Genomic DNA, 18051 nt, shown 5'->3' on the forward strand with positions numbered 1-18051 from the left:
GGATTTTCCCCAGGTTCTTCCATTTCTTTGCAAATGATGCAATATTGCTCTTTTTAATGGATGAATAAAATCTCATTGTGTTTATATCCCATATTTTCTTGATCCACTCTTCCAGTGAGGGGCATCTCTAGGCTATTTCCATACCTTAGCTATGCTGAGTTGTGCAATAGTCAACATAGTTGTACATCTGGCTTTACTGTCCTGATTTGTAATGTTTTGGAGATAGTTGCCCAAGAGTTGTATTGCTGAATCACAAGGTAATTTTTATGTTTAGTTGTTTTGTTGTTGTTTTTGAGGAACTCAAAACAAGCTTACATTCCCACCATCAGTGTATTTGGGGGTTGAATAAATTTACTTTCCTGCCAACAGTGTATTGAGGCTCTTTCACCCATGTCAGCATCTGTTGTTCATATTCTTGATGATCGCCATTCTATCTGGGGTGAGAGGAAATCTCAAGTGTTTCATTTCCCTTATGGCCAGAGATGTTAACCATTTCTTCATTTATCTATTGGCCATTGTTACTTCTCTGAGAAGTCTTTATGTAGCTCATTTACCCATTTATTAATTGGGTTCTTGATTCTCTGAGGGTGTAGTTTATTGAGCTCTTTGATATTCTAGAATATTATGCCATTGTCTGGCACATAACTGGCAAAGATCTCCCATTCTGTATGCTATCTTTATTTTGTTAACTATACCTTTTTCTATGCAGAAACTTATAGAAAAACTTATGTTAGGTACACTGTGGTACTGACAACCAGTTTTCAAAGTTAATGAGCTACATTTTAATACTGCTTTACACTTCAACCTAGATAATTTTAAAGCATAAGACAGTGCAAACCTTTTTTCTTGATAATTATTGGCATATCAGTATATTTATGAATAAGATCCTCAAGTGTGAATACATGCCTCAAATACATTTATTGTAGCATTTGTCATAAACCTACTTATCTTTTTCTAAGATATCGCCAACTAAAACAGCAATGGGAGATGAAGACAGAAGAGGCAGATTTGTTACAAACCAAACTCCAACAAAGCTCCTATCACAAGCAACAAGAAGAATTACATGCTCTTAAGAAAACTATTGGTAAAATTGAAGCATTCTGTGTTTAATATATTTCTGGTAAACTCCTTTAGCTTACATTTAAAAGAATGTATATAAGACACATTCACTTTTGTAGGGTAAATGCAAATATAGTATTTCTGGGTCTTAGGATATGATTATTTCCATCTTTATAATAGAACACCACAAATTGTCAATTTTTACCAATATTCATTTCCATCAGTGAAAGTTCTCATTTCTAGGTTTAAAAAATTTTGCGACCTGATGGTTTTAAAGATGATACATTAGTATTTAATTTACTTTGTGTGGCCTTATTACTTAATACTGGGATTTTTCTTGAATGTTCATGGGACCTTAGGATTATTGCATATGTGAATTTCGTATATCTTTTGCATGTATTTTCTGTTGGTTCTGTTTTTTTCTTTTTTTCTTTTTCTTTTATTTTTTGCCAGTCCTGGGGCTTGAACTCAGGGCCTGAGCACTGTCCCTGGCTTCGTTTTGCTCAAGGTTAGCACTCTGCCAACTTGAGCCACAGCGCCCACTTCTGGCTTTTTCTGTATATGTGGTACTGAGGAATCGAACCTAGGGCTTCATGTATATGAGGCAAGCACTCATGCCACTAGGCTATATTCCCAGCCTTTCTGTTGGTTCTTTAATGACTTTTTCCCATTGTTTTCATATTTACTAGTTATTTCTTGCAGATTATATTCATTTTATGGGATTTTTTTTTTTTTTGCTATTTGTCTTCTAGCTGCATTTATCGCATTTTTGGTACATAAAAATTTTGATATTCAATATAATGTAATTTATAGCTAGCTCCTTAACTTTAAATTTTGTTGCCATTTAAAAAAAAATAGGATTGCCTTGTATATGGTAGTTTTTATTTTTGATATTTACTTTATTTCTCCACCAAAAAAGATTTCTTGAATCATATGGATAAAGAGCCATTGTAAGCTTTCTAGCAACTAAATTTATGATAAATACTATGACTGAACTATTGGTTCTCATTCTAGAAAACAGTATTGTTACACTATAAGCTAAGGGACTGAGAGCGCAGTTCAGTAGTAGAGCAGAACATTTGCTTCCCTTAAATGTCCTAGTTACAATCCTATCACTGAAAAAAAAAGTAGTTATGTTAAACTTCTTTAAAAGTAGATAAATTGTAAGTAAAGTTTATATAACCCATAAGTAAAGTTTATGTAACTCAATTTTATATCATTAAAAATAATTTCACAAATCTTCAGATAATGCAAATATGTTGCTAAGTGTGATTTATGTTTAAAATACACCATTTCTGCCAGGCACCTATGGCTCACATCTGTACAGGAAGCTGATATCTGAGGATCATGATTCAAAGCCAGCCCAGGCAGGAAAGTCCATGAGGCTCTCCAATTAACCAGCAAAAAAGCGGGAAGTGGTAGTGTGGCTGAAATGATAGAGCAACAGCCTTGAGCAAAAAGCTAAGGGACAACGCCCAAGCCCTCAGTTCAAGACTGCCTACAAAGAAAAAACAAAAGAAATCTAGAAAATGGTTATAAGAATTAACTTTTTTTTTTAACTCTAGCTTCTAATCTGACTCATTTTTTATGAAGTCAGGGGCCAGGACGAACTCCCTTTTGTTTAGGCTGAGGGACTGTCCCATCTTAACAAACATGACTATAATCCCAACTAGTTTTTAGGAGGAACACGGACTGGTCCCCAGCAAAAACCTGAGATACTTTCTGAAAGTAAATAGACTAGAGTCTTAGCTCAAGTTCAAATCCCCTTACCATCATTCAAAGAGAGGTTGAATTTAACAGCCTTTATCTATAATAGTTAACTTTGTTTCATTCAACTGCTTAATAATATAGAGGAAAGTGAAGAAACCTTAAGAAACACAGAAGAAGTCCAAAAAAAAGCAGAAGAAAAATATGAGATATTGGAGAATAAAATGAAAAATGCAGAAGCCGAAAGAGAAAGAGAACTGAAGGATGCTCAGAAAAATCTGGATTGTGCCAAAACCAAAGCAGATGCATCTAACAAGAAAATGAAAGAAAAACAACAGGTAATAACTTTTCTTGGTGTTAACCGACCCTCTAAAATCAACAGAGTAGAAGGTGGAAAATCATAAGTTGGCCTTGTTCATCACTACTGCTTATGAAATCTAAAAGCAAGTTGTGTCTACGAAATAGACAAGTTCATTTGTCTTAAAACCCACTATTAAGCATCACATGTGGGTACAGGTTACATTGGCTGGCACACTCTAGGGAATGAGCAGCTGCATGGTCATCAAAGCTTCTGGAATGGATTATATGGATTGGGAGATATATCATGTCAGAGGTTCACTGAGTTGACATTTTTGTAGACTGATACCTCATATGCTTTGAATTGTGCAAAAGCAAATGTGAACTTTGTGTCTTCAAGAACTAAACTCAGTTCTAACAGGTCTTCAGTTTTTTCCACTTCTACCTTTCTTTACAGGTTTTTCCCACATTAAGATTCCATCATTATAGGTGCACATAATATTTTCAAATGAATTAGAAGGCTATCGTGAAAAAAAGAAAAGAAAGAAAACTTTAAATCTGACTTTTTTGCACATTAAATTTGTACAATAAAATTGCTAATTCATCTGTTATATAGAATTTTACATTCTGTATTAACAAAAGGATGGAGTCATTTATGCAGTTATTTAAGTGCATAAAAATTATATATAATGGCTTTTTGTAACTTCCATTTCTGGAAATAAAATATCTTTTTTAGTGTTCACTTTTTTTTTTTTTTTGGCCAGTCCTGGGGCTTGGTCTCAGGGTCTGAGCACTGTCCCTGGCTTCTTTTTGCTCAAGGCTAGCATTCTGCCACCTGAGCCACAGCACCACTTCTGGCCATTTTCTGTATATGTGGTGCTGGGGAATCGAACCCAGGGCTTCATGTATACGAGGTGAGCACTCTTGCCACTAGGCCATATCCCTAGCCCAGTGTTCACTTTTTTTATTAATTAAATTTAGTTGACAAGGTGGTGTGCAAAAGGGGTACAGTTATATAATAGGGCAGTGAGTAGTTATCTTGTGATCTCTTATACCCTCATTTTTCTTTCCCTTCCCTAGATCAGGTAGGCATATATACAATACTCAGTGTACCAAAATCATATACAGGAGCCACGTAGCGTATGCCAAAGGAAATTCACCTAGAACTTTAAATGTAACGTCAACAATAGAGTTTGCTTATCCTTGTCTTTTATGATCATATGTACATAGCTGTTGAGCTATTGTTGGAGCTTAAACACATAAAATTTTAGTAATTGAGTGCTAACTAAGCTGTGGGATGTAGTTGCATAAGAATGTTAATTATATATGTATTTGTCAGTAGTTAAAAACCTGTGAGAGGGGCTGGGGATATGGCCTAGTGGCAAGAGTGCCTGCCTCGGATACACGAGGCCCTAGGTTCGATTCCCCAGCACCACATATACAGAAAACGGTCAGAAGCGGCGCTGTGGCTCAAGTGGCAGAGTGCTAGCCTTGAGCGGGAAGAAGCCAGGGACAGTGCTCAGGCCCTGAGTCCAAGGCCCAGGACTGGCCAAAAAAAAAAAAAAACCTGTGAGAATACCTTTCTTTCTCTAGGAAGTTGAAGCCATCACTCTGGAGCTAGAAGAGCTCAAGAGAGAGTATGCATCTTGTAATCAGCAGCTTGAAGCTGTAAATGAAGCTATCAAAGCCTATGAAGCTCAGATTGAAGTAATGGCAGCAGAGGTAGCTAAAAACAAGGTAAGATTTCTTTATCAAATTGGAGAGATTAAAAATGGTCATCTATAAGCTCCTCCCCCTCCTCTTTCTCTTCTTTTTCTTCTTTCCTTGGGACTGAACTTGTCAGTTAGTAGGGAGATTCTCTACAACATAACCCTAGCTCTTCTGCTTTTATTTTGTTTTTAGATGATTTCTGAAATAGTCTAATAAACAAAAAAAAACCGGTTGTCTGTGAAATGATGCATCAAGATAACTGACTTTAGTGCTCTATGGATCTTTTCACTTGTTATGAAAGCAGGGGCTGGAGTTGTAATTACTGATCCAGGAGTTCTAAAGTAACATCAATAACTATTGTAGTCTAAATGTAATCAGAAGACAAAAGCAAGAATATTTGAACAGGCAGTTTAAAATAGATTTTTTAAATATAATGGAAATTTCAGATGTTGTGGAGTGATTACTAATGAGTCATGAAAATTCTAAATAATACAGGAAAACTAGAAAGAAGGAGTAATAGCTAGCTGTCACCCCTAGCTGTCCATGGTACACACATGGACAGAAGAAATCTGGCAGAGAGCCCTATTCCACACACAGGGCTGGAAAGTAGATTTGATTGCAGAAGTCAGAGCTGTGGCCACTGGTGAAGTTGTTGGGGTTCCAGGAAAAGCTGACCATAGTAAAATTCTGAGAGAGAGAGAGAGAGAGAGAGAGACCTGATGGGAAATAGATTCCCAGGAATAGTAACCACTGGATGACACCCAGACTAGAAACATGTGAAACCCTGCTTGCTGGGATGCAATTATGAAACTTAGTATTGTTGGAGATGACAGGAAAACGTTCCTTTCTCAGCAACAGGACAATTAATGGTAAAATTGGGGCTGAGAGGATTTCATGTGGTAGGTATTGTCTTTATTCGAAACTGACCCTCATGAATAGTGATATTTTCTTATCTTTTTTTTCATCTTAAAATCTGTTAGGCTTCATATTATTTCTATTCCTATTTTCCTTTTGTAATGTTATTTTCATTTTTTTCAAGTTTCCTGTCATTTGGTTTTAGAAACCAGTTTTGAACGTATTATCTGTCCCTGGGTTTCATGACTGCTAAATGCATGTAACTTAGCAAAGGAGTTTCATCCGGTCATGTACTTGTAATGAGGAGCATTTTGCCTTTGGTCATCTGCATCTGTACTTTTCTGTTTCAGTCATTTGTAGTACCTTGTTTTAGACTTACTGTATGATGTATTTTTGGTTACAACTAGATATTGTTACTTTTAACACATCATTTATTGCAGCATAATGAGATAATGAGAAGGAAACTACATGAGACAAGTCTTACTATGTAGCTAGACTATAGCTAGTTATATACTCCTCACTATATAGTGAGCTTGGAACTACTACGTATCACAAATTGGTTGAAATTGACCTTTCTCAGCCTCTAGAGAGCTGAGATTACAGACATCTATCAGCATGCCCCAACATCTTTGAAATCTACCATGAACAGTAAGATTTTTATCTTGCTCCCACAGAGTAATGACACAGTTAAGTTTATAGGAAATTAAATCATTCTAGGAATATTTAACAACCTAATGTGGAGCATTGTTGCTCATATGGTCTTGTTTCCTGATAAGTCTGCCTAAATTAACACCTAAACTTTTACTGATGCTTATGGTTTCCCAAGGAGATCTGTTCTTCCTTATAGTCTTTTGGCAGGTTGACCTACTTAACTTGTTTTTTCCCTCCTTTGTTTTCCTGTAACTGAGATATAACTTGAGCTAGTTTTCTTCCTGATGTTTTACTTTTCTTAAATTTTGTGTGAGGTTGTATCTTTACCAAAAGGATTTTTAAGATCTAGGATATTTAATATCTGCAAGAATGTTTGGAGGATGCTGATAGCTGACTTAATTCTAACTGTAATTAGCACTAAGGAGCTTAAGTAGCTCAGCCTTGTGAATCAGAACATAGTGAAAAGTTAGGGCAAGTACATTCTTCTTTGTGCTAGAGGATATGTTCTTGCCCCCACCCCACTACCCCAAAAAAAAGATTGCTTTTCTTTTCCTCTTCCATTTGTTTGATTTTGTGTTATAACCAAATGCTATGACCTTCCATTGCCTCTGGCAAAATCCAAAGCCTTACATCTATGAAGAGAAAAGGTGCAAAGCCCATTCTCCCTGTCTCTATCTTCTATCTCTGATCTTTGCCCTTCTACTATATGTCCTTTTGAGGTCTATCAGCTTTTCTCTTAACTGTAGAGAATTGCTGTTTCTGAGAGGTCTCACAGGTCAGTTCTTCACCATCTCCTTCCACCTACTCAATTCCATGCATACTGCATGCAACAAAAATCTATCAATCAGATTTTTAAGTGATAATCTAAGTTTGCTCCTATGTAATTCATTAGTTATATTGATGGATATGTGAAGTGCAGAGAGTTAGATGACCATCTGTCTGTAATCACATTAACATCATGTTCAGAAGTCTTGTCTGGTAAATTTGTAATAAAAGGCTTTAGAAAAATATGTATGTACTCTAATCCTATTATGTATTCTCTATTTTTGTTTTGGTTGGTTTTTGTTTTGTTTTGTTTTAGGACTTAGTAAATAAAGCTCAAGAAGAGGTGACCAAGCAAAAAGAAGTTATAACTTCACAAGACAATATAATTAAAGACAAATATGCAGAAGTGGCAAAATATAAGGAGCAAAACAATGATTCTCAGCTTAAAATTAAGGAATTGGACCACAACATCAGCAAACATAAACGAGAAGCTGAAGATGCTGCTGCGAAGGCATGTTTGTGTTCATTTTTGTCCTTAGTAATCAAATTTCTGTTTCTAGGCTGTTGAAAAATTCTAGTAAACCATTCAATGAAAAATGAGGTATAAGTGGCAAAACAATAACCCAACATAATTTTCAGCTTACAGCTATGTTGACAGCTCACTTTTACCAAACAGCATAAATTTAATTTCAGATACTTGTTTCCATCTACAAGCTGTATTTAATGTTTAGTGGTGTCCTATAGGATATACTGTTTCATTCTCCAAAATATTGAGAGAATTACCTTATTTCTGATTGTATTAAATATATATATATGTATATACCAGCATAATTTACAAAAAGAAAGGAGGGGGCTTGATTGGCTTTTAAGTATCCATGTAAAGATCAATTTTTGTAACTATTGAAAATACAGTGTTTGGCCAAGCAATTATTTTGAAGTTATCTTTTTTGCATATGAATGCATAACATCTTGGTGCCTTTTTCAGCATTCTAAAAATACAAAAATTTTAACTTCAAAAAAAATCACTAAGAATATACAAAATAGTCTCCTCGCCCTGTGAATGGACTATAGATGCTCATTCAGGTTCAATGCATGATTAAAATACATTTTTATGGCTTTATTTTATTTTATTAATTTTGAGTTCCCATTAGCCTATTAGGTAGAAGTAGTGAAGTCACTGAGGTATTAGCAATACCATTGAATACTTTTTTGGTAATTGAAAATGCTAATGTTGATGACTCCTTTAGGCTTTCTTTTGGTATTAAGGGTATCAACACTTGTGAGTATAGATGTTAAAAACTCAAGGATTCTTTGACATATGCTTGTGCATACATCATGCATAAATGGTACTAGACATAAATGTTACGAGACCAAACACTGAAGACATAAGGATAGGTGATGTGTATGCACAGTACCTTTATAGAACCTACAAGTCAACAAGAACGATTAGACTACAAATTATAAATAATTATTGTACTTCGGGTAAATGTAAAATAAGACCACATCAATGGAATGAGTAATTATAGGCAAATTAGTAAGGGTATAGGAATAGGAATGGGATGGAGTCAACATCTAGGCAGGTTTTTCTCTTGGATTATAATTCTGAGAAACTTACTAGTGTTAGGCTTCTAATATTTTACCAAGTTGGTGACTAAATTTTCCTAAGCAATTTTAGCTTTGTGCAAGTAACTTTTTAAAGCAGTAAATTAAATCTAGTAAACTTAAAAGGAATTTTACCTTATTCTATTTTAATGGGCATGTTTTATACAGGTTGAACAACATGAAATGAAATATGAAATAATGAAATATATGAAATAATATGAAAATGTTCCAAAGTCCAAAATTTTTTGAGTTGTTGACATGATGCCCTAGTTGGAAATTTCTGACATCATATTATAACATTTCACAGTCAAAATGAGATTGCACAAAAACATTGCATTACTATGTATATACACTATAGATGTGACATAAGTGAACGTTGTGTTTATCCTTGGGTCTCTTCCCCAAGATACCTTAATGTGTATGTCAGCATTCTAAAGTTCAATGTGAGTATCTGACCCCAAGCACTTTAGAATAAGGGATACTCAACTTGTACTATATAAAATGTTTCTGTGAGTCAGCTCCTCTTCTGCTAAATAATGGGAAAACCTTTTTCTATACAGTGTTTTCTCTTGAGCCAGGTGAGAAGTGTCCATCCTATGTCAGAAAATGAGGCTTAAATTGTACACTGTATTGAAATCAGGATCTCCAGCTTAGTAGGCAAGGGCTGTATAACTTGATCCATCCCTCCAGCCCCTTTTTGCACTGGTTATTTTTGTGATGAGTTCTCAGTTTATTTCCAGGGCAGTCTGGGCTGCAGTCTTGGTATTTGTGCTTCCTCGTGTTTGTGGTATGACAGGCACATGCCACCATCCTTCTGAACTTCTATACCCAGTCTGGCTTCTTAACTGTGATCCTCTGATCTCTGCCCTCCCGAGCCTGTTAACAGACTTGAATTACCATGCCTAATTCATTGTAGTATTTTTTTACCCCATGTATTTTATTTAAAATTTCTAAATATTAAAGAATGTATTTGTAAATGTTTATTTACAAACACTTCTATTTTCATATGTGACTAGGTATCCAAAATGTTAAAAGATTATGACTGGATTAATTCAGAGAAACATCTCTTTGGCCAACCCAATAGTGCCTATGATTTCAAAACTAACAACCCCAAAGAAGCTGGTCAGAGACTTCAGAAGTTGCAAGACATGAAGGAGAAACTAGGAAGAAATGTCAATATGAGAGCTATGAATGTACTGACAGAAGCAGAAGAGCGGGTAAGTCAGTTCTAGGAACATCTAGCCATGTGGCTGTATAGGATACCTATTTGGGTATTACATTCCACCTGTTCCCTAATTTCCTAGGTTTGTGGTTTCTAGTTCCCTTTTTCTGTTTTTTTATTTGTTCCTTTTCATATTTTTTTAAATTCTGTTGCTCTTTCATTGATGGTTCCATTAGATTTTTCTCTTTGCCATAAACATGTTCTGTTTTCTTATTCTTGATATAAGTAAAACCACTTAATAGATTCTGTTAATTTCTCAGTTCTGTCATTTTCTTTAGTTTCCCTAAAAAGCCCTGAATATGTGTTTGCTGTCTCCCTCTTTAGGACTCACTCTGTAACTATTGTCTTCCACTAAGGATAAAGGTCTATTAGTATTGTGTGATTATGTTAAGGGATTTTCTTCTAAATTCTGTTCCAAGCAACTATTTTCCTATATACACATAGATGATATGTTTATTTCTATCATAATTTGGTTTACATATGTATTAATTATTTTAGTTGTTATAGAAGAGGAGGAAAGACTTACTTTGGCTCATGGTTTCAGATTTCAGTGCCCATGATGAGAAGGAAGAAATTCTAGGTGGCAGGAACATGTGTCACAAGCTAAGCAGAGACAGGGCCAGGACAAGATACGGCCTGTAGGGACATGCCTTCTAACCTACTACCTCCAGCTAGGGCCCTTCCAAAACTTCCCAAACTAGCACCACCAGCTGATGACCAAGTATTTGGCACCTATGCCTGTGGAGGACATTCTGTTTCAAAGCATAACATTGTAACTCGTCACTCATTGTATTTTAAAAATAAAATTGTATGTATCATAGGTAAGAATAATGAGCCAGGCACAGCAGCTCATGTCTTGGTGAATTGGGCCACAGAGATTAAAAATCATAGCTCAAGGCCAACCCAGGAAAAAAAGTTAATAACACTCTTCAGACACTGTCTGGGCACAGTAGTGTGTACTCGTGATCCAGACAAATGTAAGATGATTGTAGCGTAGGCCAGCCCAGGCATGAAATGAGATCCTACTTTGAAAATAACCATTGCAAAGGGAGATTGGAGGCATGGCTCAAGTGGTATAGCATTTGCCTCACACATACTTGGCCCTGAGTACAATCCCTATTACTGCCTAATAAAATAAAATAAAATAATAAAGAAACCAGACTAAATTCTAAAGTATAGAGAACATTTTTATATTTTTAATAAAAAAATACTTTATTTCACAGTATAATGATTTAATGAAAAAGAAGAGAATTGTAGAAAATGACAAATCCAAAATCCTTGCAACTATAGAAGACCTTGACCAGAAGAAAAACCAAGCTCTAAATATTGCTTGGCAAAAGGTATTTGAAGCCCTATTTTCCTTTGTCAGAGCAGTGATGAAGAATATCATTATTGGGTTATACTATGGGATCAATTTGATATGGCTGATTTGTGTTTGAGTAATTTCTGTTTGTACCTAATGCAAGCCACAAAAACTTTTTATTAGATTTTTTTTTTTGAAATTTACAACTGGCTCTGCAAAAGTAAGTTTATGTCCCTTCACTGTTTATCAGGACTGCTACTCACATTCCTTTTCATAAGACTGTAGGCTTTTACATTTGGGAGAAAGCAATATCTACTATCCTCTACTCAGTTTCTGCTTGAAACCAGAAAGTCCGTTTTATATGATGTTATTAACTAATTATTGGAAACCAAAATCCCTTTTGAAGAACTTATTCCATTTTACCAAATGTATATTCTCCAACATATGTTTGTAGTCAGGAATCAGGTGCTCTACCATTTGAGCTGCTATGCACCCCCAGCCTTTTCTGCTCTGGTTATTTTTGATATAGGATCTTGCTTTTTGCCTAGGTCAAGCAAGATTGTAGTCCCATTTATGATGGTGTACACCAGCACAGCCAATTTTTTTTTTTATCTTTGAGGCATTTTGGCTTCATTAGGATTATAGATAGGAGCCAACAGTGCCTGGCTTACATACCTCTTTTTGAGCCAGTAGCACCATACTGATTGGATTGTAATTGTATATTTGAAGTCAGGTAATGTGTTTTGAATTTTGTTCTTTCTGTTGCGTATTGCTTTTGATATTTGAGGTCTCTTTAATGTTCATGCAGTTTTAGAATTTTATTCTATTTTTTTGAAGGATATCATTGGTAATTTTGATAAGAATCATGTATGTATAAGTCAAATTATATATACAAACAGGAATTTCATATCATCATTTCCTGTTATATGCCCATTTATTTGTTTGTTTGTTTGTTTGTTTATTTATTGACAGTTCTGGGGCTTGAACTCAAGGCCTGAGCACTGTCACTGGCTTCTTTTTGCTCAAGGCTAATACTCTACCACTTGAGCCATAGCACCACTTCCAGCTTTTTCTGCTTATGTGATGCTGAGGATTTGAACCCAGAGCTTTATACATATAACTCAAACACTCTACTGCTAAGCCAGCCCCTGTTGTATACCTTTTTGTTTTTCTATTTGACTTTTAATACTGTACTAAAGAATGTGAACTAAGATATCCTCTCCTGTTACTGAAATTAGAGAGAACAGTTTCAGTTTTCCCCCATGTTGGCTGGAATTTGTCCTACCTAACCTTTATGATTTTTAAGTATTTTCCTTTTTATAACTAGTTTTTTTTTTTTGTTTTGTTTTTTTTGTTTGTTTTTTTTTGCCAGTCCTGGGCCTTGGACTCAGGGCCTGAGCACTGTCCCTGGCTTCTTCCCGCTCAAGGCTAGCACTCTGCCACTTGAGCCACAGCGCCGCTTCTGGCTGTTTTCTGTATATGTGGTGCTGGGGAATCGAACCTAGGGCCTCGTGTATCCGAGGCAGGCACTCTTGCCACTAGGCTATATCCCCAGCCCTATAACTAGTTTTTGAAGTTTCTACTTTTAGTGGAGTGCTGAAGTTCATCACATATTTTTCACCCTCGGTTGAGACCTTTTTTGTTTGTGTATATAAAGTTTCAAGTTTACTTCCAAATTCCCTGATTATTAGTCACATCTTTGAAGACAAGTGCTAAATTCCTAAACCATTGATCAACTGTATAACCACAAACATTATCTCAAACTGAACTAGAATTCTGGCCCAAATTCAGTTCTCTGTATATTCTCCTGTGAGAAGAAAGGAGCTGGGAAAACATACATACATCATATATATATTCTTGGAAACCTTTTTGGCTATCCAAAATGCCCTTCCTGGCCTTCAGCCCTTTATTGATTTTGGCTAAGGCATAAGGAAAATAGTTCTTAAACGCCTTGAACAAGTCTTGGCTTTGACTTTGTGCCTCTTTTTCTCCTAGAGCTACTTATCATTCACCCGGTGACTATCAGGCCCTCTTGCCTTATTTATTAATCATCAGAAGAAAATGTTTTATATGATAAAATATTCCCCCTTTATTTACATCTGTGAATTCTGCTATGTAATATCCTTTGTGTGTTTTATAAGAGCATCAAAATTGAGGGGTAGAAATATATCCTTTAGCTCCACATGGAAGTTAGATGTGGCCTCACTAAATAATTTCTTCATAGACCCAAATACTTGTGGCTTTGCAAGTTCTCAAGTCGAAGTTGTGGTTTCACCAGCATCAGCAACTTGTAAACAAAAAAATGGGTCTGGCCATCTTTGTTACATGAATATTGCAGTGGGCTTGTGTGAGCTGCATGTGTGCGTGTGTGTGTGTGTGTGTGTGTGTGTGTGTGTGTATACCAACATTGACTTGTTCTTGGAAAGTATTCTGGTGTTCTCATATGACTTTTTTCTCCAGGTTAACAAAGACTTTGGATCTATTTTTTCTACTCTTTTGCCTGGTGCCAATGCTATGCTTGCACCACCAGAAGGGCATACTGTTTTGGATGGTCTGGAGTTCAGAGTTGCCTTAGGAAATACTTGGAAAGAAAACCTAACTGAGCTTAGTGGTGGTCAGAGGTGAATAATCTCTTCATAATATTACATTTACTTATTCTTTTTTATTATTGTCCATCATTTTAATACTTCATAATTCTGCTTTAATTTTTAATAGCCTGATTACCTTTATGTGTAGAATTTAAGTAGTCTAATATATAAGCCTAAATTTTGATTGAAACATTTGATTAAATGCATATCCAGTAAAAAGAGACTTAAGTACAACTAACCAGAAAATTAGACTAAATATGTGTAAAACAATTTTTCAGACATTTGAAAATGAGTAAGTAGTTCAGGACTATTAATACCTGAAAGAGGAACAGAAGCGGTAAACCTTGAATTTACCCAGGCTTTCTTCTTAGTGGCAGTGTCTGGATGCCAGAAACAGGGAAAGGAGCCCAGGTAGGATCAGTAGTCTCATGAAGGTAGGAGGTGTAAGTTGGGATTTGAGGAGGCCCAAGAGAACTATATCTTAGCTTTAGGATCTGCATTGTCCCTTAGAAGCATAGAGTCTCCTTCAGGTAGACCCTTAGGAACTTAACAGTAGACATTGAGGAGTCAGGCTGATTGGGCTGATTGATACACATTATTTGATAATTTACCAGAAACTAGTAAAGTTTACATGAGTTCTGAGGAGCAAGTACTAAGCATATGGTAATGTGAAGATAACATAAAAAAATAGTATACATGTGAAGAGTGGTCTGAAATGTATACATGTGAAGAGTGGTCTGAAATGTAAGAGTCTTTTTTATGTGACTATTTTTATGTAAATATGTACTATTTATTTTAGTGGGATTGTACCTTTGACTCAACATTTTTTAAAAAGTGTCAGAATATTACAGATTTTCTTCCACCAATGTTTTCTTAGGTCATTAGTGGCTTTGTCATTAATATTGTCCATGCTCCTCTTCAAACCTGCTCCAATTTATATCTTGGATGAAGTAGATGCAGCCTTGGATCTTTCTCATACCCAGAATATTGGGCAAATGCTGCGAACTCACTTCACACATTCTCAGGTAAGTATTAGAAAAAGATGTTTCAGTATAGGTTCAGTAAAGTATTTGCTTTTCTAAACTCTTTAGTAATTGTAAGCTATCTAGTACTGAACTGGGGATGTAATTCAGTGGTAGAGTAGTTCACAAGTGCATAGAAGGCCCTGATTTCAATATCTATCACAGACTGTAGGTAGAGGGGTTGGCAGGCAGGCAGGCAGGAAGCAGGCAGGCAGGCAAGTAGGTAGATAAGTAGGTAGGTAAGTAAAGATTATGATAAAATTATCATTAAAAGATTATGATAGAATTGGTTGAAGAGGACTTATTTTCAAATGGGAATAAAAGAATTCAGTCTCCCTTTAAAGAAAGCTAAACATTAAAACTGTTGATTGTAGCATGAAGGAGAATCCAATTTAGAAGTGATATAGTGTTAATGTGATTGCTTTCTCTAACTAGCTGCAGTAAGGATACACAAAACAAAACTGTTGCACAAATATACTTAAGTATTAGAAAATCATGTAGTACCTAGTGGAGAAACTTTCATTTCTTCCAGCTACAGGTGCCTAAAAGCTTCTTGAAGCCATTGTCAGGTTTGTTTTTACAGCTATTGCTGTAGGCCTTGTACCTGTTAATATGGTTGCATAAATTATGTATTGTGCAAGGCTGAGGACTATAGGTAATAGCTATTATAAATTATGCATTTATTAAGACGGAGAATGCAGAAAACTGAAGTGGCATCTTAGTTTTATAAAGGTTCTGTTGGGGTAGTGGGTAGTTACTGTAGGACTTCTAGTCTTTGATTTTATGAAAAATCACAACGAAAAATATTTCACTAAAATAGTTAGAGCTAGCAATAAAACAGTATATTTTTGCTGCATAAGACAACAGCAGTAAGCACTCAGGCACCAGAAAAATAGTTTACCTGGGTATTGAAACACTTGTGTCAAATGAAAAATTTTTGAAAAGAAAGGTAGACAGCTAGCATTCTTTTTGATGCTTAATGTCATAACTGTTACTTGGCATTTGAGTATGTGCGTATCCTTGTAGCAAGATATTTAAAGAAAAACAATCAGTTCCTAACACTAGTAATAATAGAAGAGTGAACTTCCTCAAGAACATTACAAGAAGGTTTTCATACTATTTTTTCACTTTCCCTTAAGTTCATTGTGGTGTCCCTAAAGGAAGGCATGTTCAACAATGCAAATGTTCTCTTCAAAACCAAGTTTGTGGATGGTGTTTCTACAGTAGCCAGATTCACTCAAAATCAAAATGGAAAGATTCTGAAGGAAACAAAATCCAAGACAAAAGAACCCAAGTGACCCCATGGTAGTAGTAGTAGAAACTTACCCTTTGCCTCAAACTGTGCTTATACATAGTCTACTAAGAACTTGGGATCTTATTTGTTTGTATATCAATGTTATTTTGTTACTGAACTCATATTTTGTTTGCCTTTGTATTATCACTTGTAAATGAGCATGGGTTTTTCTGTCTTAATTAGTGTGTAACTATGGTCTAATTATTGTGGTTGTGATTTTATCTGTATCATTTTTTATGCAAATCTTTTCACATATTAGAGCCTGAGACAACCTGGTCGGTAGCAAATCCTGTATGTAAAAGCAAAATATAGAGATGAAATTAAATGATAGAATAAATATAGCTAATAGCTCTTTATTCGCTAATTTCTAAGGTAACATTAATGTGTTTTGTTGCTAATAAAATTATTTAGGTAGAGAATTATAAAACAAAGAGTAGCAAGATCAGCGAAGGGAACACAAAAGAAGGCTATTAGGTATGCATGGAGTGATTTGAGTCTACTGCCTTGAGGACACAAAGTCAGACCCTAAGATAGGAAACAACCTTGAAAGGACTTCTTATTTTAATATTGGAATATCATGTTTCTATATGCATAGCAATTGATCTCTGAAACCTTAAACTGTTTGGTTTTTTCCTAGTGAGTGTTTTAATAGAAGCTTGAGAGGAAGTATGTTGCCTAGTGCTTTCTTTGTGAGTTTAATCTGAAGTCCCTAATGTTTTAAAGATTTTTGCCAGCTTTTTCATAATCGAATCAATAACCCACTGATACAGATGTTTGAAAATGTAAGACCCAGAAGACTAAATCAAATTTATCTTTTTCTTGAGTCTGATAAATACATAAATAAATCCTTCTGTTCTATCCAAATAACTCAGAAGCCTCATTTTCATAATTTTTAGTCCCTCCTGTTTTCCAGTTCAGAGAGAAGAAATTCTTTTGGAACTCCAAAGATACCCTAAGAATACTATTTACAATTCTGATCTTTGTGTGTATTGCCACAGCAAACCTCTGATGCGATCTGATCTGAGGTTGCTATTTGGGCTCCATATCCTTGAGTTCTTTGGTGTTATTACTGTTTTATCCCTGGTCCTTGCTTATAATTCCTGCCACTGAGTTTGACATTTTTCATTCTTCATTTTCTATACATATCTGAAATATTATACAGCACGCAAGTAATTGAAAAAAATTGGAAAGGAGTTAATGTAGGATTCATTTTGTGGTTGGGAACCTAGAGGAAGCTGTAAATGCTGAATTATAGAAATTTAATAATACAAATAACTGACTTTCAGAGTTTTTGTTTCTTTTCAAAAGTATTGCAATTGTTTACCAAAACACTCACATTCACCAACACATTCACATCTGATATGTCCACACTGTCACTGATAACAGTTTTCCAGTTTGGTCACAAACTCATCAGAACTACCTATATTGTTTTGTATTTTCAATTGAACAATTATAAATGTTTCAGCTAGCACATGATGGGATTGAATGTTTTCTCATGTGCTATTTCCTTTCTTTACTAATTTTCTGCTTGTATATTTGCCTGGTTTTTGTCTTATGTATAATTTTGCTCTTGGGTGAAAATTTTCAAGCATATAATAAAGTTTTGCGAATTATGTTGTTCTGTGATTAGAAGGAAGATTTCAAGTGAAACGGAGACATTTATTTCACATGTGCAATAATATGGGCTAACTAACGTTTATCGAATCCTACATATCATCCTGTTATCATTCCTAGGTGATTGTTTCATTTGCTGTACTGTAGTTTCAACTCTGCTTCTTATTCTTAGACAAAAAGCTCTACTTTTAAGCCAAACTCACCTCTTTTTTGCTTGAGGGAAATTTGTTTTTCCACAGATACAATCTCAGTTTTGCCTGGGACTAACTTCAAACCATAGTCCTTCTTACTGTCTTTGCTATAGCTAGATTTACAGGCTTGTGCTACCATACCCAGCATATTTATTATGATAAGGCTTTGCA

At 35.3% G+C, this 18051-nt stretch overlaps 1 protein-coding gene across 1 annotated transcript in view; it reads left to right on the top strand.

Moving 5' to 3' along the window:
* Positions 1-17688, top strand: part of Smc2 (structural maintenance of chromosomes 2) — a 40163-nt gene extending 22475 nt beyond the window's left edge. The window contains exons 17-25 of the mRNA XM_048338371.1: positions 960-1084; positions 2911-3104; positions 4657-4800; positions 7361-7555; positions 9663-9863; positions 11092-11208; positions 13632-13792; positions 14637-14784; positions 15921-17688. Of these exons, the coding sequence (XP_048194328.1) occupies positions 960-1084; positions 2911-3104; positions 4657-4800; positions 7361-7555; positions 9663-9863; positions 11092-11208; positions 13632-13792; positions 14637-14784; positions 15921-16079 (1444 nt within the window). The 3' untranslated portion in view covers positions 16080-17688. The remainder of the gene's footprint in view (positions 1-959; positions 1085-2910; positions 3105-4656; positions 4801-7360; positions 7556-9662; positions 9864-11091; positions 11209-13631; positions 13793-14636; positions 14785-15920) is intronic.
* Positions 17689-18051: the final 363 nt, after the last annotated feature.

The sequence above is a fragment of the Perognathus longimembris genome, chromosome 1, assembly GCF_023159225.1.
Source record: "Perognathus longimembris pacificus isolate PPM17 chromosome 1, ASM2315922v1, whole genome shotgun sequence".
In the NCBI taxonomy this organism is placed as follows: Eukaryota; Metazoa; Chordata; class Mammalia; order Rodentia; family Heteromyidae; genus Perognathus; species Perognathus longimembris.